This window comes from Ammospiza nelsoni, chromosome 13, assembly GCF_027579445.1.
Source record: "Ammospiza nelsoni isolate bAmmNel1 chromosome 13, bAmmNel1.pri, whole genome shotgun sequence".
Classification (NCBI taxonomy): domain Eukaryota; kingdom Metazoa; phylum Chordata; class Aves; order Passeriformes; family Passerellidae; genus Ammospiza; species Ammospiza nelsoni.
Genome location: NC_080645.1, coordinates 18344872 through 18368776, shown reverse-complemented (window position 1 = coordinate 18368776; position 23905 = coordinate 18344872). Strand labels below are relative to the sequence as shown.

Sequence of the window (23905 nt, the reverse complement as noted above, 5' to 3'; positions counted from 1 at the left end):
GTACTCTGTATATGAAAAAGATCACCTGTTTTATGGATACATAATGCATTTAAGAAATATGTATAATAACAGAGCCTTAAATAGATAATAGGTATTTTCAATTCCTTACATTCAGATATCTGAATTGCCGGTATGTAAAATAAATATTAAGAATAATGTCGAGAACAGAGGTTGTGAAGAATTCTGCAAAGATGAACTCTCTGCTTTGCAAATTTTAACTGCAGATGCAGGTGGAGAGCAGGGTACAGCACATCACAGTTGTTAATAACAAAACTAGAAGAAATAATTTGTATTTCTCAAGGTTTTTCACGCACAGAACCATTTCAGATGGAGTTTTCTGGTTCCACACCACCTGCCCCAATATTTACCCCCGTTTCCCACTCAGAAGCCCTCAGTCCCAACTGGACTCTGATGCTGTTTTATGTTTTAGTGTTGGACTTTAGAAGAGCTTGAAGCAGAGCATTTCCCAGCCCTGGCAGACAAAAAAAAAAGTTTGGACAAAATGTTCTAAAGATTACAAAAATCAGAGGAAACAATGTCCTTATGAGGTGACCTCAAAGGGTCAAGATTTCAGTGACTGTCCTTGAAACCTTCCAGTCTCACACCTGCACAAGAGGCTTTGCCAACAGCTACTGGGAATTATTCTTTTCTCTACAGAAAAAGTGCAAAACCCCTCAAAACAAAAAGTTCCACCACGAGTCTAAACATATGGTGCTCTACATGAACTCATATCAGCAAATTATCTCCTGAAAGTTCCTAAACTAAAGTCACGTCTCCTGTTAATGAGCTACTAGAGGAGGAAAAATAAAGTAAGACACTTACATAAATGTAGCTTAATTTTAAGGAATTTGTCTAATTAAGAAATAATTAGTTATGACCTGAGTAAACAAGGATAAATACAGCAAGGCTTTTATCATTTACATGCAAATAAAATCATGGCAAAGTAAAATTTCCATAATATTAGAAGACTCCTCATGAGTGTTCTCTAAATATTTATAACTAAATTCCTTCAACCTCTCTCACTCGTTTGCTCTTATGCAGTGAAACAGATCTAAAGAAAGAAAAATGTGAATACAGAGGAATCACTTGTTTCCATGAATGTTTCCATCAAAACAGATAATAAAGGAAAAAAGAGGAATTCTCACTGCTCTGCTTGCAGTGTGCAGTGTTGCAAACTTACATTTTTATGAGTTTCATCACAGTTGGTGATTTTTCTGAACTTCCACCTATCAAGTCCTGTCCTATTTCCATTTTAAAGAATTAAATAACTGACAAAAGGAATTCCAGAGTTCAGATGCTGTGGATCAAAAATTCTCCCCCCAGAAACCAGGTTAGAAGGATGCACTTAGGGTTTCTGAAATCATACATTTGTGTTTGTGAAGCGGCATATATTTTGGAGGTATTTAGTCAAAGAATAGCAAAAAAGCAGCTGGAACACACAGATGTGCAGCAGAGGGATGTGCAGCTATATTTTCTTAAAATGGACAAGTATAGAAGTTAATCTCTTATTGCTTGCTTGGTGAATGCATCAGTCAGAACTATGTTAAAAAATCATTTTATTTCTTGCAAACACCTGTTCACCTGTGACACCAGGGGAAAATGGGTTTAATTTCTGCTCCTGCAGCATCTGTGGGCTGAGCTGCAGCTGCAGGGCCCAGTGGTGCCCCCGAGGCTCAGGGCTGCAGGAATTCCAGCAGGGTGGTGACAGCTGAGAGATTCTGGGCTGTGGGAGAGACAGCCCACAAAGGCTTCTAAATTCATTTCCACAGGCCAAACTATGGAATGTCACTGTCACCCACCCACATCTGCCTCACCCTGGGCTGGGATGCAGATAAATCCCTGCAGTGGATTTAAAATACAGCAGTCAAAAACTTTGGAGGGCACCTGGCCAGTTGGATCCTAGACTCCAATCTTCTGTTACTTTTTAATTTCTTTTTCCAGCATACAGTAATTTTTGTATCATTTCAATAATGGAGATCCTCGGGGTCCAATGGGTTATTTTTCCTCACAATATCTTAGGGACATGTTAAAAATACTTAACAATGAACAAGCTGTGTTTGGGGTCCTATGAAAATGCTGAATTATATAAGGACTCTGAAAGCTTGGTGTATAAAAGATACCAAAAGATTGGATTTTGAAGATAACTGCACATTCAACTGGGCAAAGATATTTAAATTTTCTCACTTGAAGCCTAATTCCCTCTAATGATGTTACAGTAGCTCACTGAGTCCACAATTGCTTGAAGCATCCCTATTTCTTAGTTATATACAAATTTTTCTCACTAATTTTGCAAGAATATAGTATTAAATTAAAATTTACCTCTGTATTAAAATTAAAAACCTGGTTACTGATTTTTCCCCAAACACATGCAGATACAGCTTTAAAATAATGACCCATTATCCTACAATAATTCTACAGCGATCAAGCATTAAACTCACAGTTCTGAAGCCACAGAACTAATTATTATATATCAGATGTTCTATGCTCACTTTTGAGATGTGAGAGCTGACAGAACTAGGTATCAGAATTACTTGAATAAACTAAATGCTGGCAATTTCCAGATAATCATACACTTCTTCAATTAATATCCATAAGTTGATGGAGAAGAGTGGAAGGTATTAACATGGGAACAAAGTTCAATTTTCCACTGAAATTTTCTTAACATCAGATATTTACAGCCTGGACTATTTCACCAAAATTGCAGAAATGTTTAAGTCCTGTAGTAAGCAAGAAGTCAAAGATTTTTGGAACAGAGGCTTCTAAAGGGATTTATTTATGGGTAATACAGCTGATCAGAATGGATAAAGCAGCACAGCTTTTGCAAAGACAGTGGAAAGATTCTGCACAAAAAACCAAACAAATTTGTGCTCAGATGATGGTTGTGTCCTCCCCTTGCAACTTGATTTCTAAAGGACAGAAAACAGGTCAGGGTGTGAAAAAGGAAATCCAGAGTGCAGGGAAAGTGGAAGTGAATGACATAAAACATCAAGAAAGATGGAGAGTAAAATGTTGTGGAATGAAGTTAAAAATACAAGGGAAAAAGAGCAAGAAGGTGGAAAATGAAGGAAGATGGCAGGAAAGGATAAGACAGATAATGTGATTTCCTTCAGGTCTGTAAGGAACAAGAGGTCAGAAAGGAGAAGCAGCTCCTCTTGCTGCACACAAGGAATTATTGACAAAAATATCGTGAATTCATTATATCAGTTAAAAAAGTAAAAACGAAAAGGAAAAAATAAACTTATCACAGACCACACCTGTCTTGTTTAGAAACAGAAGCTATAGATAGTCATGGACCCACATTTCCAGCTTTAGGCCATAGAAATCAAGGTCTTTGCAGCAATTAGGACATTAAGATTCTGAATTTTGAATGAATATCTAAATAAGACAGAATTGTTTCTATGTTGTGGGGAACAAGACGCATGGAGGTTTGAGCAGCCAACAAAAATGTCTGTATTACATTCTGAAGGTTATGATGGATGACAAAAAACTTATTATTAAATTAGCAAGGCCAAACCTTCAAGACTTTGTCTTGAGCCACAGGACAGGTGCTCTGTGCCAAAATTCCCACTGCAGCATTTCTGCACTCTCTAGCAAAGGATCAGGAAACTCAGAACTTGTGCAGTTTTCCAGAAAAGAAACCAATAAAAATTTACACCTAATAAGAGATGAAAAAAGATCCTCCTTGCCATTCATAAAGACAATAGTAATAATAATTTCTATTTAACCCATTCTTGGCTGTGTGTCTGGCTGGTTTAAGAAAGGTTCATGAGCAGATAAAGATTTTCTACCCAAGTAGGAAAAACACCAACCAGAAAAAAGAGATGTTTCCATTTTTCCCATGAGCTCCTGATTCTTTCCTTTCCTGCAGGAAAACACAACTTCTGAGGAAAGGGCAAAATGTTTTTCTGGATGTTGTTGTTGTAACCAGAACAGTGAGGCCTCAGCAAGGTATTTTGAGGGTTTTTTTAATACTAACAGGGAAAAGAAACAAATAAACCAATCATGCTAAACAGAAAAGAAGCATTATGATTACTTTTGAATGCCTTAAAATGCAATTAATATATAATAACAAAACCAGCAAAGAAGTATCATGATGACTTTTAAATGTCTTGAAATGCAATTAATATATAATAACAAAAGTGGTTTCATAGATAATTAACATATTATCACAAAAAAGTTATTAGTCTCCTTGTGTTTTACTGAACACATCATTATTCTTTCTGGGAGTGTTCTATTAGAAAATAATTAACAAAAAAAAACCCAAATCAACAAAAAAACAGACAAAAACCTACAAAACTTAACCACCATGCAAATAAATTTAATGTCATTTGTTACTATCTCAATAAACTCACATTTTCCCAAAGTTCCTACTGCATTTCCACTCTCCCACTCCTCAATAAGAAAATACTCATTTTTCCTGGTCTTTGGAGAGTGTGTTATTTCTAGGATGGAAATCCAAGCCCACTGCCTTGACAGTTATAGGTTATACCCAAAACTTTGCTGATTTCTCCTTTTTCCAGAATTCCTCTCTGTTCCTGCTACAAGTGACACGCCAAAACTTTGCTGATTTCTCCTTTTTCCAGAATTCCTCTCTGTTCCTGCTACAAGTGACACGCCAGGGCTGCTGAACAGCAGGGATGGCAAAGCCAGGCAAGCAGTCAGAGCTCAGAATAAAGCAAATGCCCTCCAACAAAACCAACTGTTGACTTATGCAGGCTTTCCCCAGAAATAAAAATGAGGATGTTACTGCATTCTGAAAGGAATCACAGCTCCCTGCTGATATCTCATAACATTAGGAGGTATTGATTTACATACAGTATTTATTGAACAGAATATTGCCAGTAAAAATGAACAAGATATGGTAAATTACAGAGTTCGTATAGAATATTTTGTTCCCCCAAGACAAAATAAGTAACAATGATATGAATTTTAGCTTCACTTCTTGTCAAATTTCCTCTTTATGCCATAAACCAACTTTGGGAGAGAAATATTTCCAGTAGCTGGAAATCCCATTTCCATCCCAGCTGCACAAGCAATTCTTTAAATCATAATTTTAAGAAATGTGGCTCCACTTAAAATTTATGTGCTCAAATATTTGATTTATCCCCACAGTTCTGGTGATCACCTTGGCTCTGACCTTGTAAACAATCAGTGCCAGAAAGTTTCCCACTAATTCAGGAGTCTGCCCATATGGGTCTCACTGAAGGATCCAGGATTTTGCTTCTGCTGGGTTTGTTTCTGCCTCCAGGTTTTTTTGTTTTGAAGGGTCCTTTCTGAATTTACCTGCAGCCCCAACATGTGAGCACATTGATGAATATAAAATAAAAACTCAGCAATATGAAGGAATAAACATTTATCTCCTGCACTCCCTACATATAACATCCAAAACAGGCTACAGAGATCTTTTCCCCTGTCAGAATTTTCATCTGTATTTCAGTTGATCTGACTGCAGCTCATTTATATAAATAATTCTCTATCTGATTAATAATTATGTTTTATACTTCCACAATAACTCTTTTTTTTCTTTTTACAGTAAAATTTTCTTTCATTTCCCTTTGCTAAATAGTCAGGATTCCTCCCTGAAACTTCTAACTCTGCCATTACTCCATGATTTTTTGATGCAATTTGAAATCACCAGTATTTTAACAGGCTTGATCTGTGTATTAATGATTCTTTAATTAAATCAAGGACATTTTACTGCAAGTAACATCTCTACACGACCAAACTTCTTGCCATGAAAGACTGAGTGCCTTCCTTGTTTTGGGATATTAGTAGGAGATGACTGGGGTCTGACATTTCCCATCAGCTGGTTCCAGCTCAGAACAGAGCGGATCAGTTCCACTCCAGACAAATCTGCCTGTGCAGATAACCAGGATTAAATGCATTTTTACATTTTTATTGAAGTTAGAAGCAAAAGTGTGATTTTCCTTTTGAAAGAGCAGCATGTTTCTGTGTGCTGTCCATAGATCTCCAGCCAGCATCAGCAGAGATTCAGCATCAGGGGATGATAAATCATCCCAAAAAGGATGTGGCTGCACTAAAACGGACTTACACAGACGAGAAATTCCTTCTCCTGCACAGATAAATTACAGCCATTCACTCCCAGGCTTTTGCTACAGCAACACTTCCCTTATCTGCAAAAATGCATTAAAGCACTCACAAATCTTTCCCACAAAATGCTCCTCAGCACCTGACCAAGCTAGTTTTCCTCATCATTGTGAAGCATTTCCATTTTTTGTTGCTTATTAAACAGGGAAACTGAGCCCATTAGGGCTGCAGCCTCACCCTCAGCTGGGACTCAGTCCCTAAAGTGAGGCAGCTCAGAGCACAGAGCTCTGGATGGGTCTGGAATCTTCACCCTCGTCTCAGCCCACATGTCAGCCAACATATAGAAACAATTCTTCATAGAACTGCACACTCCCACTTTGCTTTTCAGCCCTGTTAACATAAGTTTTCTAAATATCTCAGTCTGTCGCTACCAGTTGCAAGGCATCCTTTCACAGAAGTGTCATCTGCCATTATGAAAAAAGCTGAGGGCTGATTTCACACCTCTGATTGTCAAGGGTTTTTTTAAAAAGCAAATAAAGCAATAAAGCTCTTTACTTAAAAAATAATTAAAACTAACTCTTCATTAGCAGTTCAAATTGCCTAGGTAAATTTGGTCACAGCTCTAATTTGCACACAGTTTTATCAAGCTGCTTCATTTCATGCTTGCAGAGGATCACCTTCTGATTATTTCATTTCCACAGACATTTGTTGCCTTTCAATGATAGCAGCACCCTTTAAAAGCTCGAGTGCCAGCTGGAAAATCCCAATGGCACTTAGGCATTGATGCTTTAGGGGCTGCAGGACAGGATTTCACTGCTGCAGGGATTCTGAGCCGTGGGAAGTGATGGGGAACGAGCTGCTGCACCTGGAGGCTCTGTCCTGGACCCAGGGAATGCCTAACCCCAAATCTCATGCATGAACAATAAAAAAATAATGGAATTTTTTTTCCAGTTCTTCTGGACCCACCTAACTTGGAGTAAAGAACAGAGTTCTTGTAACTTGGAAACTTTTTGTCATCTTGGCAGTGGCAATCAACCTCCACAACTCTTCCTGCTTTTCTTTGCATTCTGCCTATAAATACATTGCCCAGGTAAATTTGAGGTTTTAAAAATGAACCCAGGGGTTTTAAATAACAATTTTCCCCATAATCACTGGTTTTCAGACTTCTATTTTCACTGGCCCTCTGTCTGACCCTTTGTTTCCTAATTCATTGGGGTTTTATCAACACTGAGCACAAGTAGCCTTCCGGCCTCACTGCAATCCTTTTGCTGTTATCACATCTCTTTACAGAAGCACTTGATTTTTTTTTCCTTTTTTTTTTTTTTGCTCAAGGAAAGAACTGAAAAGTCACTAATATTTCTGCTCTGCTGGAATCAGAAAAGGCTATGGGTCTGAAGTGGACTCTGAATTTCTATAAATTATGGGCAGGTTTTTCGATGGCGTGCACCTCACTGATTTGGGTTAGAAAATCCATTTGGGCTAAAAAATCCCCACCAATGTCCTTCATCTGTTTTTCCACATCTGCATTTTCCAACAGCAAATAAACTATTAATTATAAAAAATAAACTATTTGTCATTGTCTGAAATGTCTGACTTAGTCTGATTTATTCAAATCTCAAGAGAAAACCAAATATGCTTGAGAGTATATTTATACAATGCAACACCTTTTGCTCCCACTAAATAGGGGCTCTGGGCTCCCTCTTATCTCAGCAGCCCAGAAGCAATTCCACAACGTGCCCAGAGCCTGCTTAAGCCCCTCCTCAGAGCATCATTTAGCAGTTTTGTCAACAAGCTCCAGCAAGCCCCAAAGTAAAACCATTCCATGTGTTGCCTGATTGATAAATAACACAAAACTCGGATAAGTTTTGTGGGTGCTTTATTAAGGGCCTGGGGAACTGGGGGACTCACGTCCCAAAGTCCAAGCCCCCAAATTCACGTATGGGTGCTTCCCTCTTATACATGCGATTCACAACAAAGTTTCTAAGAAACAGTTCCCTGTTCCCCTTGCCTGGTCACAGACCCCTTGTGATACATTCCTTGGTTCACAAATAAGATCATTAATCCTCTGCTTATCTTATTCTAAGAGCATTGTATGCTGCCTCTAGACAGTTTAGCATTCTTACCTTCTTGCACTAGTTTAATTATTTATTAAATCTCTAAGACTACCTGCTAGGTAACACACAAAACCCAACACACTTTCAACGGCTACAAAACTACTTTTTAACAAACCAGTTCACACACAACTCACTATAATTAAATATTTTGCTAAATTTCATTTCTTTTCCAACACATGTAAATCCATGGATGTACTCTGACCTGCAGAATTCCTATCAGGATGCTCTTTAACAAACCTCTCCAGGAGGAAAAGGAGTTGCTACACAATTTTCTAGCACATTCTAGCTTTGCTGGGTATAACAACATCCCTGACTCCTCCTGCTCCTCTTCACAAGCAGCTTTCACTTCAAACTGAAGCTGACTGACATTCCTTGGGCTTTAAGAACACAAATCACAAAGTTCCACAGGAAATAAACTCATAAACCAAGTGGATTAATAAATTTATTTCAGAGAGTGAGGGTGGTGTGGTAAATACGAGCTGCCTTACATTCTTCTTGCCAGTTGGAGTTCCTTTGCTAAAAACTAAATTTTAAACTCATCTGAAAACACAAATTCCACACAAATGAGCTCCACTGAAAAGACTGCCAGACCCTGACCATCAGACAGATGTTCTCACTCTATTTTAAAATATTTTCTAACTTTTACTAGAAATGAAATACTTAAACCATAGAAAGAAGGGATTAACACAAACAGTGAACAAAGTTGCCTGTGTAGAGTTTGATACTCTCTAATTTAATCATGTCCTCTAGTTATGAATCCAGACAACTCCTGCAAGTTTTTCAGCATTTCTCCAGGAGAAAGAGGGCAGCAAACCCAAATTTTCAAACATTCAGTGAAAAAAAAATAACAGAATAAATATTCTTAGCTACTTTAAAATATTCTGAGGAAATAAATCAGTGCTCAGGCAGAGCATCCCTTGGTGTAGCTGAATGACTCAAACAGATTTTATCTTTTCATCCTTCCCCCACCTCTGATTACACACTTGATATTCTGATGGTTTGCAAGCAACTTGTAATTATTCACAATGATCTCTTTACTTGTTTGCATTTTGTTTTGAATTTTTCCTTTCAGAACCACAGTGCTGGGCAGGGGGAAGGTCAAACAAAACCACAAAACACTTCTTTGAGAGAAATTCAAGGATATTTCAGATTACTCACCTTTCAGTGTACCAAGGAAATCAGGGAGAAAATCCTGTTGTCGCCCTGACTCCATGACACATGTTTTATTGGAAAATAATGGGCTGGGTTTGAGACAGAGTGATCAGGTTGAGGGTTCTCCTTCAGAATGTTCCAACCCCATTTTGGGTGAGCTGCTGAGCAGAGTGCAGGGCAACATCTCAGGAAGCACCACCGCCTCTCAGGCTGTACATTCACATTGCTCATTGCTCACCTGCTAAATGACATTTTTTGTGCATAACTTACATTGCTTCAAAGAGCCTCCTCCAGGGAAATGGGTTTGTCTTAATTTAAGTGTATCTTTTGCCAGATCAGATATGAGGGCCATTTGTGGTTTGCTGCATTAAGTTGAAAAGTCTACTATGATTTTCCAGCAGAAAAAATATTCAAGGTTTATACTCAACGCATTAAGGTGGAAATCCACTGATAAAATAAGAAACAGCTGGCAAATGAAGACAAGGAACAACATTAAAAAGAGAAACTGCAATGTTTTTCTTGCAAGGAGGACGTCAGCAACTCCCATAAATCCTGTGCAAGTGCTTAGCACACATTTCACTGCAGCCCCAGATAGGAAGGAGATGTTTACGTGTTGAAAACCAGCATATGGTAAATTTTAGCAGCGCTGGTTGAGCAGTAGGACCCATCACCAAACTGGGAAACTCTCCCAGAGACGGAAGGAAACAGCACTGGAGGTAAAAATGGTGATAATTACACTGTAGGAGATGAAAGTGAGGGGTCAGGGATGGCAGCCAGGACTGTCCCCAAGCCTGTGTCCCACAGGGGGAGGGCACCTTGTGCTCCCTCTGCCAGAGGTGGGACACACTTCTACACAGAGGTCCATGAGCCAGGGACAAGTGCTGTGAGTGCACATTCCCAGGGCTGGATGGGAAACGTGAATTGACGGGTCCTCTATTTATTTTATGCATTTTTGGAAAAGGTGAGGCAGTTGTTTTGTGGGTTTAGCAGATAATTTGTTGGGTATTCAATGGAAAAAAACATTTCTATTGACAAGGAAAAGAATCTTTAGTAAGATGTACATTGTAGTTGATGTACATTTCATATGTAACATTTTCATATCATCAGAATCTTCTTTATCTCTATTAAAGACACCCACTACTAAAAATGGAGTTCAATGGTAGTTTCAATTGACCATTTGACAATAAAAATGTATAATTCTGTACTACCATAGTGACAACTTCCCCAAAAGATCTTCCTTTGTCCGAACAAAATTTTCTATTCAGAAATCAAATGCATACACAACATTCAGACAGCATTTCCACTGAAGATAAATGACAAAAAGTCCATGCAGAAAGCAGACAAATTTCAATTGCGTGAAAAACAAACACTTTTACCATTTCCAATGGTTCTTGAAATTTCCTAGCACAGTGGCTGCAATTGAGTCTTCAATTTAACTGCAGATCTTTCAGGAGCAAATGCACGTTCAGAAAATGCATGCTATCAACACAGAGCAGAGATGTTATCTCTGAGCACTCACCTCATAATTGGCAATCGCTTCTCGATCGAGGGTTCGGGTCACCGAGACCTCCCCGTTCATCTCATTGATTCTAAAAATTCCTTTTGGGTCTTGATCTACTCCCTTCCCAGAGAGGCGAAACTTCACTCCCTCTGTCCCTTCACTTCTGATGACCTGCATGGCAGGAAACAAGAGATGGGCCACGTTGTAAAATCTTTTAAACTCATCCTAAAACCACATAAGTCATTTTGGTCTTTCAACTAATGCTGAGCTATGTTCCCTGCCAATAAAAAGTAAAATCATAAAATATTATTTCAATCATTCACAAGATACTGTGCAATTTCTGTGTTAAACCCTGGAAAAGCTACTCATGTTCTTGGCCAGTTCCTATCTTATCTTTAGTGCCTTCAATTTCACTACTTAAAGTTTCTGTTATTCCATCACTGAATTCACTCTATGCCTAGAATTTGACATTTCATTTAATGCTATTTCTTCTTTCTAGTTAAATTGATAGAACAGCTACAAACTTGCAAAAAAAGCATTTTGCATTGATTGCCAAGATGCACTGTTATTTCACAACAACCCTTACCATACCAGAGAACTATCACACAATATTTTATTAGTCACTGTGAAGTCATTACACACTACTTTCAGGTTGGGTTACTTTTCCCCCCCAGTTCACTTTCAAACCCTTCCTTTTCCAGGATTTTAAATCAAGGGAAAAATCTCTGCATGAAAATAACAGAATATCCTACCCAAAATAGTCCTGAATTAGCTGGAATTAGTCCACTTCCCAAATTCCTACTTATGTAGTATGTACACACATCCATGAGTGCATGGCAACTCCTTGTTACTATCACCTTATTTTGCCATGAGAACAAAATCCCTAAAAATCCAATGTCATGGCAGTGTCCCATTAGTGACAGTAACATTTACCAACCTGCAGAGACACAAAACGTCACTTATAAGCTACGCACTTTGCAAATTTGTATTTGTACACCAGAATCTGAGGGATTATAAATTAATCTTGCCCTTTTAGGCTGACAATTTTGCCAAGCCATTTCTTCCCTCTGCTGTTCTATGTTCTTTTGTTTCTAGCAGTTTCATATTGCTGATTTCCGCAGAAACATTAAGTCAAAAATTTATATTCTGGTCTGAATTACAGCTCAGGAAGAGGAAGGGAGAAAGTGGCCTTAGAACTCTGGACCTTCTCCAATTTTGAGATGATAAATATGCAGGGTGTTTAATAATGTCCCTGAGGAAATAAATGTTTGCTGCCCTGTTGCTGTGGGTTGGGCAATGATGGTTTGCAGATTACTGGGCAGTGAGATTTTGACTTAACTCCATAATCATTGTTCCTTTATTTTAACTGAGAAAAAATTGCCACAAGTTATGAAATAGGAAATCAGCATTTTCACAGATAAAGTTTTGCTTTCCAAACCCTTTGGGGAAGGGAGACGTTTCAAAGTAAAAACCTGTTTCACCTCTTTTTTTCTCCCTCCTTCCAACACTCAGAAACACTAATGGCTGAAGTTTTCTTCCTGTATATTTTTGAGTAAGTCATGACAAAACACAGAGGCAGACAACACTGCAGGTGACAAAGGGGCAAAGTCACTTTGAGACTTCTGGTTTGGTGATGAAACTGAAACTTAATGGCTCCTACTGAAAAGCTACCTGCTGTTTAGGTCATTTTTGGACCAATTTCTGGTATTTTTTACATCAAGCCTAAAAATACGAGTTTTTCTTAACATAAAGCTATGTTTGAGATTTTGCAATGTCATGACCATTTCTCACTTTTGTAGGGTAAAGATGAATTGATTCTTTTCTGCCCTGATGTCTGAGACTTCTTATGAGGAAAATGCACCTTCCCCTATAAGAACAGTGGCTTGAAAGGCCTGAAATCAGCTCCAAGCAAGGACAAAATCTAACCCAAAGGTGTTTATACTACAGCCATTTCCACCAAACATTACTTGTTTATGACAAATTTAATATGCAGTATAAACACAATGCCCCAGTTGTAACAACCCACAATAAGAAAGAAAAATAAATATTGGGCTCTGAAAGGGAATTTGTCAAAAAAGCCCCAGATATTCATATGGAAATTTTTCTCCCGATTAGATAGAAAAACAAGAATGTGATACTAATAATAATAAATGGATAAATAACGATGATAACAGTAATAGTAATAGTGGTCTCTGCAAACCCAGCCAGCGGTAAAAATTCTTCTCCACATCAAATCTGGCAAAGTTCTTCCCCTTGAATTTGATGGTGAGACATCCCAATATGGTGCCTGACAGGTCTGGGCTCCTTGAAGCTGGCACATCCCATATCTCATCCCAACTCCAGCTGCAAACCCTTTTCACCCTCTAATGCATGGGAGGAAGAGCGACCAGAGAACAGATGTTTTCTAAACAACTGGATGAACTCACTCAGCTTTTTGGAGACTTCAGGGATCTGCCACATTCACAGTGCAACGCTTTGCAGAGCTTTTCCTGTTATCAGTTTATCCTTGTATCAATTTTCTGCCCAGCCCCTCCAGGCTGGTTTTGTGACCCAGAGCCCAGCCCAGCTCGGGGCACCACGGCAGCGTTTGCGCAGGAACTGAGGGCGGTTCACAAAAAGTCATTTTCAGAAGGTTCCTTAAAAAAACTTAATTAGCCGCAAGAGGGAGCCGCGAACTGCCAGGAATGTCAGCGAGAACATTCCCAGCTCCTAATTAAGATGCTTATATAACGGCTGCATAGTTCAAAGAAAGTGCATTTCCCAGTTCACACGCAGCTCAGTACAATGAAAAGTTTAATAAAAATCAGGCTTAATTTGCCATATGGTTTGGTGCTTCAGCAAGAGCAAGGAAGAAAACAGGAGGGTTGTCTGACATCTCCTCTGGCAAGGCTGATTTGGAGCACTGGCTCAAACACAGCCCTGTTCACAGGAAAATTTCCTAGCTCACAATGCATTTGCAGAACAATGCTTTCCCAATATCCTGGCGGAGATAAAACAAGGCCAGGCTATTTCTGCTGCAATGTTTACTTGGGGATTTCATTTTTACTTTTCGAAAATACATAAATGAAATCCCACAGTCACTGCTACCTGGAGCCCAGTCAGAAACAGATATTTCCATAATTTTTTCACAGCTTCAGGAATTTCAGTGCAGGTTCTAATACTGAAAAGGTCTGCACCATATGGCAGTGGCTATGTGTTGCAGATAAAGGCTCTGCATTTAGGAAATGGTTTTTAAGGCAGCTCAGGACCCCACCAGCCACCCACTGGGAATATGGATAAGGCAGGAATACTTCATCCAGCATCCCAATTTCTGCCTATTTCATTCTCCCTTGCTCTGAGCTCACAGGTCATTCTGTGGGCAGATGGCTCAGAATAGACACCAGCTGAGCATCCCACCACAACATGGGCTGGGGGAGGCTCTTTCCTCACCCAGGAGACAAGGACAGCACTGGATGGATCTCAGGAGTTCTGCAGTTTATTGCAGCCCCGAGACACGTGAAAAGTCTCTGTTTCAGCCCGCACGTTCGAAGAATGACTCGGAGTTCTTCAGTTCTCGGTCTCAGAGTTGTTTATTGTATCTTATCTATTTTTCCTCCTGTCCAGCTGAAGTCTGCTCAGCAGGACAGACAGAGGCACTCTGACTGTGCCGGGGTGGTGTTATCTCTTTATACTACAAACTACATATAACAAGTTTACAATTACTTTGCAATACCCATCACCTGTGTTAGACAGGGAACTTCTATTATAAACCAATCCCAAAGTGCCAACATCACACCAGAAGGTGGAGGTAGAGAAGAAGGAGAAGGAGGAGGAGAAGCAGAAGAAGAAAAAGAAGCAGAAGCAGGAAGAAGAAGAAGAAAGAAGAAAGAAGAAGAAGAAAGAAGAAGAAGAAGAAGAAGAAGAAGAAGAAGAAGAAGAAGAAGAAGAAGAAGAAGAAGAAGAAAGAAGAAGAAGAAGAAGAAGAAGAAGAAGAAGAAGAAGAAGAAGAAGAAGAAAGAAGAAGAAGAAGAAGAAGAAGAAGAAGAAGAAGAAGAAGAAGAAGAAGAAAGAAGAAGAAGAAGAAGAAGAAGAAGAAGAAGAAGAGAGTCCCAAGTCCATCCATCTTGCCCCAAAACCCCTATTCTAAAAACCCCAAAATCTATTTTTTCACCTAGTGATAATTTTATTATTACACTACTTAAACTTCTGTAGCTTTCAGGTCTTCATACAAAGCCAGGGGTCCCGGCAACTCTGGACACCCGGAGGGATGTGCTGAGTTCCGACAGATGGACACTCAGCCATCTCTCACTTCCCCATCTCAAGGGCACTTCAGAGAATAATTGGGAGTTGAAGTGATCCATCCCACAGAGCCCAGCAAAAGGCTCTGTGATCCTGCTCAGCTGAAAGACACTCCAAGCACCCAGAGCACCAGGGAGCTGACAGGAGCTGCTTGCTGCTGAACCATGGCCAGAACGTATTTCCCCAGTGCTATTTTTGGGCTGACGTTATGGATCCCTCAGAGCCAAACTCATCTCAGCAATGTGATCCCCCTGTTGTTACGGGTTTATCACAAAAGCAAATCAGAGTGCTCTCAAGAGAGGAAGAGAAATAGAAGCACAACAACCCCACAGTGCCCCGAGAGAGAGAATTCACAGTTCTGCAGTGCCAGCAGATCTGTCCTAAGCAGCACCATCCCCAGTCACCAGCTTTGCTCTTTAAGAAGTGTTTGCCTCAACCACTCCCATAATTTCTTAGTTCTTGATGCCAGGTGAATTATAGGTGCATCATAACAGTTTCACTTTTTAATTAGAAAATTAATCCCACCCCAGAGAGGAATATTTGGTTCATGTTCCAGTTCTTTTCATATCAGAGCATTACAGTGTCTCCCTTGTGTTTTTTAGTTTTGTTTGGGATTTCTTTTTTAGTGGGTTGGGTTTTTTTGGGGTGATTTTTTGGGGTTTGGTTGGTTGGTTGGTTGGTTTTTGTTTGGGGTTTGTTTTTTTTTAGGATTGTTTGGTTCTGAGATTTCCTGCTTCCCCTAAACTATTAGGAAGCAAATTTATTCATGGAATATTTAAAGGTGAACTATTTTTTCCCTTAAATCACTTTGCTCTACAAAAGCAAAACAATGGTTTAGGCCCATTGTTCAGATATTGTTTAAATAAACAGACACTTCCTGTCCTGCCATACTGAAAATTACTCTTTACACTCAGAGGCTCCATCTGCTCCACACTGACTCAAATATTCTTTCAACCAAAACAAATGCAAAATATTTCCATTGTTATTCGAAAGCATTAACCAACAGAAACTTCTTCATTACTGTCAGCTAAACCTACAAAACCCGTGGCTAGAAAGGAATTTATATACTTTGCTGACTTTAATAATTTATTATGTAAAAATTAGTACCTCTGGCTTCTTTAAAGAAATGTCAGATGAAGTGAAGCCAAACTGTGCTCTTTGATGAAGGCCAGACCTGACCCTGGCTTTCTCTCTGATTAGAACTTTCTCCAGATCCACTCCATGTGCAGGTGACAGGCAAGGAGATCCAGTGGATTCATTCCCATAAAATTAACAGGAATTCTAAAGCTTCTCTAAGTGATTGTGTCCTTTACTGGTGATAATTAGGGATAAAGCCAGGATGTTTTTCAGGCACCACTTTTTCTTGCTTGCATAATGGACCATTAACTTCACTCCATTGTCAATCAAAGCACATCTGGGCAGTGCCCTTTCAGGATGTTATCCAAAACATCCAAAACAATTTTGGATTCTGTATTTACTTCTGTGGATTATTTGTTATTTATTCTTACATCTTCATACACATTTAAACCTCAGTGGCACTGGGCAAAACTCTTATTACAAGAGTAGCAATTACTTCTCAGTCACGTTGTTTTGCACTTGTTCTCTTAAGAATTACAGGGAAAAAAGGAATGTGTATTATTACAATAGTGCATCTGTAAACTGAAGTGTTTTCATACCTGCATAAAATTCTGAAATACTCAGCATGGGGTGTACAAATACCTTGAACATGAAAACTTTTATATCACCTTTCAGAGAAAGAACATGGGAATAAAAAAGTCAGGCATTGAAATTAAATTAATTATGAAAACAAAAAAAAACCAAAACACTAATATTTTCAAGAGAGTCCTTTTTAGCATTTTAACTCTGAGCTTTGTCATGCAAAACATTTCAGGAAGTGCCTGATTTAGGAACAAGCCTGGGAGAATTAAAGTGGTTTTAGCATATTTTTGATGCATTTTTGTAAGATTGATTAGGGGCTGCAAATGGTACCAGTGTTCATGCCTGAAGGCATTCAGACAAAACTGTGAATGCTCTGATCCAGCACCACACTGAGGACTTCATGCACATGAAGGAAATAGAACTTGCACTGCTCAAAAAATGGGTGAAACATTGAAGGATTTTTTTGGACTGTGGCTTTACTTCCTATAAAATGTACTATACCAACTATTCTTTTCTAACATCAGTGCAAACACAATGTTTTACTAAGTAGAAACAGCTGCAAATCTGAAATTTGACAAGGTTCATAAATTTGAGAGGCAAATGTTTTCAACAGAGTATCTCAATGTATGAAAATGACACAATATATTAAAAACCAGTGAAGTTGTTTCACCACCAGGGCTCCATTTCCCAGATCTTTTTAGAATAATCAAAACAAATAAGATATTTGATATTCAACCAAAAAATATCTTCTCAACATAATGGCTTTTTATCATAATTACGCATAAATGTTTGCAAAATGCAGATCAACTTTGTAGTGGGATGCACAGGTGTTGGAGTGAAGCAAAATGAATTTATACATGTGGGAGCCCTGGGCACTGGTGGATCCCTTCAGCCCCAGGTTCATTATTGTTGTTGTACACAGATGCAAGGATTCTCCCTGAAGAACCCTTTCCAGCAGTTGCAGGGATTTAAATTTGAGGATTTAACCAATATAAATAGCTAACAATGAGCATTTGCTCAGAGATCGAAGCAAAGTAATTCAATAAACACATCAAGATGTGCATTAGCTTTTGTAGCAGGTAATTCCTCAGCTTCCTTTTACTCCTAATTTATAAAGAGCAAGAAGATTCATTACAAATAATTTCCCCTCTCCCTGTTCCTAGCAGTCTGTTTCACAGCTATATCTGCAGACTCAGGATTCTGTGCACAGCACCGTGTCCCTACAGCACAGAGGTCACAAACACAGCTTTTTGTGGCCTCAAAGGAGAGGATTTAGAAATGTTCCTTGTCACAGGAGGCCTGGCTGTTTCACTGGCCTTTCAGGAGCCATTTCAGCACCATATTTGATTTGCTATTTCAGTGACTTGCAAACCCTGTCACTTGGAGGAATTGGAGCACCACTCTCTGCTGAGTGACAGCCAGACGGAGCAGCTCCAAGCTGGGCTCTGTTAGGGAAAACCTGACTGTGATTGACAACATCAAAAGAAGAACTCAAAAGATCCCCTTAAAAACAAACAAACAAATGAAGGGATTACTTGGATTTAAAGAGGAGCTTTACTGAAAGATTTTCATAGATCTAAAAAGGCAGAAATTAAGAGGTAACATTGCCACATTTGATGATTTGGAATTGCAGCAATTCAGGACTTGGGACAAAATACACAATGTGCAATCACCACAGGTGTAGCTAAATGTGGAAGAAATGAGAGAAAAGAGGAGAACATAGCCAATTTACAGCGCCTCTTCCCAGGTATTTCACAGTGCTATTTATTCTGAATAAGATCAAAATCTTAATTCATCACTGAGAGCCTCTTGTGCAGCGCCCAGACAGGCACAGGGCGCTGATCTGGCCCTGAGCTGGGGCAGCAGGGCAGCATTTGGGCTGGAATAATCTGCAGATGAGGGCTGGGCAGTACCAACCCTGCCTTGCCTGGGGAACACAGAGCCCGGGCTGCTTGCTCTCCCTGCAGCCACTTCTGCTGCCCCTGGGACCCAGCTACAAATGTTCTCTTCAGATCCATGCGTGCAGCAAAGAAAGGAAGCAAGACCTGGATTAAGTGGGACCCCCCAGCTGGGCAAAGCAATTGGAATTGCAGAATAAAGCACTGAACTTGCAGAGCCGACCTGAGGAGCTGAATGGGAGTAGTAAAGTGAGAAAATGGAGCTGATGAGAGTGTTGCACCTAAAATGCTCTTGAAAGTTAAGACTCAGCTGAAGCTGAAGAAATTTCTTGGAAGATTTTGACTAATTTTATTTTTCCTTTAGCTAGCAACCTGATGAGCCTTGAATGTAAAAATATTTTGCAATTAAAATGAACTTAGAGGAATAAGTACCCTATCAAAAGTACTTAATTTTTATAATTGAAGACATTAAAAAAGAAATATCATGATGAAGGGTATTTTTTTCTAAATTTGGTTCGATTACATGAAGTCTGTCTAATACTTGTGGATACTTTAGGAACCTGCTTAGCACCCAATTCCCACTTGTAGCAAACAACCCACAGATCTAATTATAGATTTTCCTCAGTCACTAGTTCCCTAGGAAACAAATCCATGGCTCATGTCTTGTTCATGGAAGGTCATAGGAGGAAGATAAATACTTTTCTGTGTATAGAAACTTATCTAGAGGTCACAGGTCTGCATCTCAGCAGCTGCTGGTGCTTCTGCCAAGGGCAGATGGCAGCTGTGTTTGACAGTTATCTGAGATATTTCAAATTTTCAAACATTTCAGTATGATGAAGCACTGGATACTTCTATTAGTAAGTTTGTGCTTTTTTTAAAATTTTAATTGAGATTTTAATTTTGGTTCTCTACACACATTTCAATTTTTATCAGTGAATCCACCTCACTTTTCATGCAAAACCATCAGAGATCAATTCTAAACAGCTGTGAGTAGTCATAATTCTTTAAATATTGTAGGCAGAAATGTAACTTAAAGTTATTATTTTAAATGTAATTTGTGTTTTCTTCATATTGGCCCTTAAATTATCAATGCCATCACAAACCTGATCAAAAATTTTACCTACATGCTTGGAAAACCTTTTGTTAGCAATTCCACATGTGACTGTGTTTGAAGAGCTAGCATGGACTACATGGCAGAAACCTCTGATAATGTTACTCAAAATAAAGTTTTAATCACACCTTGATAAATTTTACTGCTTCTAATTTGAAGCAAAATCAGTCTATAGTGGCTAAATGTTAGCATTGATGTCTTTTTTTAATCTAATACCAGACACTCTTATTGTTATTAATCTACTGTATTAATAAAAATCCTAATCATACTAGCACTGAAAAGAGATTGAAAAAAAAAAAAAAAGTATTTACCAGAGTGACTTCTGCTTGGTTTTAGTAAAGCCCAGCACTCAGTTCATAAAGTGGAATCATTACTTGAGTAGTCAGAAGAAAATGAAGGGTGGATCTCTGATCCTGACATTTCCACTGCAGGATTTGCCGTTTCTTCAATGGCAGTTTTATCTCAAAATGGTGATTTGAATAAGAGCAGCCTGTACCCCCAGATCCAACACGCCAAACATGCAGCAATTCAAAACACAGAACATCTGCTCCTTCCAAGGTACCGCACAAAAATACAGGAGCTCTTTGGAGTGAACTTTTAAAGCTACTGATGCATTTCTAAAAACACAGGAATGGATGAGGTGTAAGCACAAAGTGCTGGCAGGCACCCTGAGATCAGGATGGTTCCTGTCACTGCTGCACTCCAAGGATTTATTTCATGTGTCCTCTGCAAACTGCTCTGCCCCTGTTTGTGCCTCTGTAAGGGCTCTCACCAATAAAATTGTAGACAATAACAAAATTATTCCTGTTTATTCACATCAAGATAACTCTGTGTACCTAATTCTGGACTAGCAAAACTATTTAATTCGATTTTGCAACAACACCAATTACCCAACCTGAATTTATGCAGAAAAGAGCTGCTCTAGGTTAGTGTGATAATTCATGCAAATTTTATAATTTCCTTCCTCAAAAACCTGGAAGCTGAGCCATAAAATTTAAATGCAGAGAGCATCTACACTTTGTGACTCAGCAAGCCAAAAGTTGTTGCTGTTCCAAGTGAGGGTGTCTTTGTTTTAGTCTCATCTCCTACTGACACAGATATTCGTATCAATATTTCTGCATAAACATTTGCATTTGTGTGTAAAGGTTGGCATCTATACCTGGAGAAACTGTGGAAAAGGCCAAATTTGGAAAGGAAAAACTTAAACTACCCTTCCTACATAGTGGAAGCTCTCAGAGTCCTTAGCAAGTGTTATCTGAAGTGAACCAGTTGCCACTGATTTTCTCTGCTGGCAAACAAATGTCAACCTGATTTAATCTAACTACTCATTTAGAATAAAAAACTCCACATAAAGCTAAAAATCTCCTACAGAAATAATCTGAAATGTTGAGGGGATTACAAGGGTATTGGAAAGAGCTGCACAGCTGCTGGCTTTGAGCTCCAACAGATTATTTTAAGAGTATAAGTAAGATTTTCTGGTATCTCTGAGAATAAATAACAAATAATCCACAGAATGCTGACTGATCAATTACACTGTGCTTAAAGTTTGAAGTAATCTCTTTTAAGAAGCCTTATTTCAGAATTCAGCCAAATCAGTGTCTTGTTGGCCATCATAAGAAAAAATGCCTTTGAGTCAGGTGACACAAAAATATTGCTCAAAATGTTTTCCTGGTTCTCAAAGTGCATTGATAAATACAGATATTTTCCTCAAATTTCACTAAGCAACAAATAAAACTGCAATTTAATAATGTGAAGCAATGATTCTCCACATTGTTCCAATGGTAGCATTGCCCACTCTTGTGGAAGATTCCAACCAAAAAATTAAAGCCAGAAATGCAAACTTAGTTAAAGCTTCAGTAAATAAGTTCTTTGAAGACTACACATGATAACCTTTGGATGTTTTAACCAATAATTATTAAATATGGGCTTAAAATATAAATGCTCTTTTAAAATATGAACCACTTCCAAAGTCTAGGATGACCTCTATGGAGAGCTGTACCCTGAAACTCTTAACACAACAATCTGTACTGAATTCTTTTTAGAAAATAACTTTCTAAGCTGCCTAAAGTGTGGTACTGTTATCTCACATATCACCAGCTACATAAATAAATAGGTAAATAAACAAAATTTTTAAATGCAGCTTCAAAGAAATTAATTTTGATCACTAAGCTCTGTTTTTATCCCATATGCAGTTGTGTTTTTCAATGTTCTGTGAAACCCAGTCCATCAAAGTCTAATTTAAGTATTTTCCTAATAAATATACCTTAAAAAACAATATTTCATGACATCTAAGACAGCAGGAAAGAAATGTTCCATATTGAGTCCAGAATGTAATAGTTGGTGGCTTCTATCAGCAACTATTAAGAATTAGAATATTAATGTTGAAGAACCCATATAACACACAAAGAACATAAATTCTGTTCTTGAATTACTGGAATAAAATTTACTTTTTAAAGGAAGGAACTAGAGGGTAAATACACACAAGTTTCTATAAGAAAAGGTTGGATTTTGCCCAATGGTGGCCTGAGGCCAAGAAAAAAATTGTAGGCAAGAGAAATAATGGATTGTCCTTTTCTTAACACTGCATTTCATAAACTTGAAAGTTAGTATCAGCCTCTGAATTTATAATTTATCTTTACTTAAATCTTAATTACAGTTTTTATACAATTAAAATCAAAAAATTGCTGAGATTTTTAATCCACTTGTGGCTAAATACAAGATATTTTTCCACTGCCTCTAGCAGTTTTATCTTTTTTAACTCTGACAAAATTAGATGCTTTCCAGTCACATACAATTGCTTTGCCATAACACTGTTCAAAGTCAAAAAATACTATTTAAAGCTAATAGTAAGATTTTGTGAAAGTTGGAGCTGTTAAATTACTAAAGTGTTACATACATAGGATTGGTGGATAATGGCTATGGTGTTCTTTATCTTGCAGAATGTAAATGTAGCTAATAGTGTGGAAAAAATCATTTTAATACTTAGCTGAGATTGAAGAAAATAAAGGAATAGAGAAAGACATTCAAGAAGTAAAATTCACACTGAATAAACCAGAGCAAAAAAAGAAAAAGGGAGATATTTTTATAAAGTATTCTAAATGTTAGAAAGAATTTCCCTCTTTTGTAACAACAAGATTTTTATTTAAATGAGCTCAGGAGTCATGGAGGTTCTGTTCCATCTACCAGAACAAGCTTAAGCAATTTGAACCTGACTTAAAAAGAACAGTTTAATGCTGTTTAATGGGAATGAATCTGACACAATCCAGTCCTGCTACTCTAAGGGATGTATTGGCTTCCAAGAGAAGAAGCCCCATTGATGTGTGCTCTGGAACAGGGTCTGGGAGGTGGATCCAGCCCAGGGGTGATCCTGATGCCAGAGCATCCTTGCAGTGCTGTCTCCCTGGTGTCCTTCTTAATTCAGTGCTAATAAACATGTCATCTGTCCTACAACGACAGAGTTAAAACAGGAGTCAAACAGAAACTCAGGTCTGCAGTGCCATTTTGAACTGGCAAAATGCAAATATCCAACCAGTCCTGCTGCCCTTCAGCGTGCAGAGAGAGGAGCCAGCTGGATTGTGCAGCAATATTGGAGGCACAGCCACTCTGGGCCTTGGCTTTGGCTCTGGATCAGCACCCAGCCAGCACTGGGGCTGGGATTTCCAGCCCACCAAGGCACTGACACACTGCCAGTGAGGGGAAAAGAGAAGGCACACCCAAAAAACACCACTGGATTTCATTCCATGGTGTTTACACTTCACGCTAACCACTCCTTACTGATAGTGGCATTATTAAGTGATAATCTATAATCCCCCATGGCCATATTTGACTTCAATTCCATCAGTGTGAATCCAGAATTCACCTGTTTTTCACAGACATTGCCTCAGCTCAGTGTTAACCTCAGCCCAGCCCGTTCTCACCAGTTCACACAGGCTCAGATCATTGTTCCAAGGACCCCTTTGGCCTCTACATCTTGTGACAATACACAAAATATCTCAATGCTTGACAAAAATTACCAACCTGATCATTATTGCAATTCCCTTACTCAAAACAAATGAAAGCATTAACAGCTATTTCTGTTGCAATTAATTGCTGTTCCCTATATTTAACGGCAATTATAATAAGACTAAAACATCCAAAGATAACA

General features: G+C 38.6%; 1 protein-coding gene across 2 annotated transcripts in view; it reads right to left on the bottom strand.

The window, feature by feature from the left end:
• Window positions 1-23905, bottom strand: part of CDH13 (cadherin 13) — a 442261-nt gene that overhangs the window by 222268 nt on the left and 196088 nt on the right. For both annotated transcript variants that reach the window (XM_059481271.1, XM_059481270.1), the window contains exon 5: window positions 10834-10986. In XM_059481271.1, coding sequence (XP_059337254.1) covers window positions 10834-10986 — 153 coding nt within the window. The remainder of the gene's footprint in view (window positions 1-10833; window positions 10987-23905) is intronic.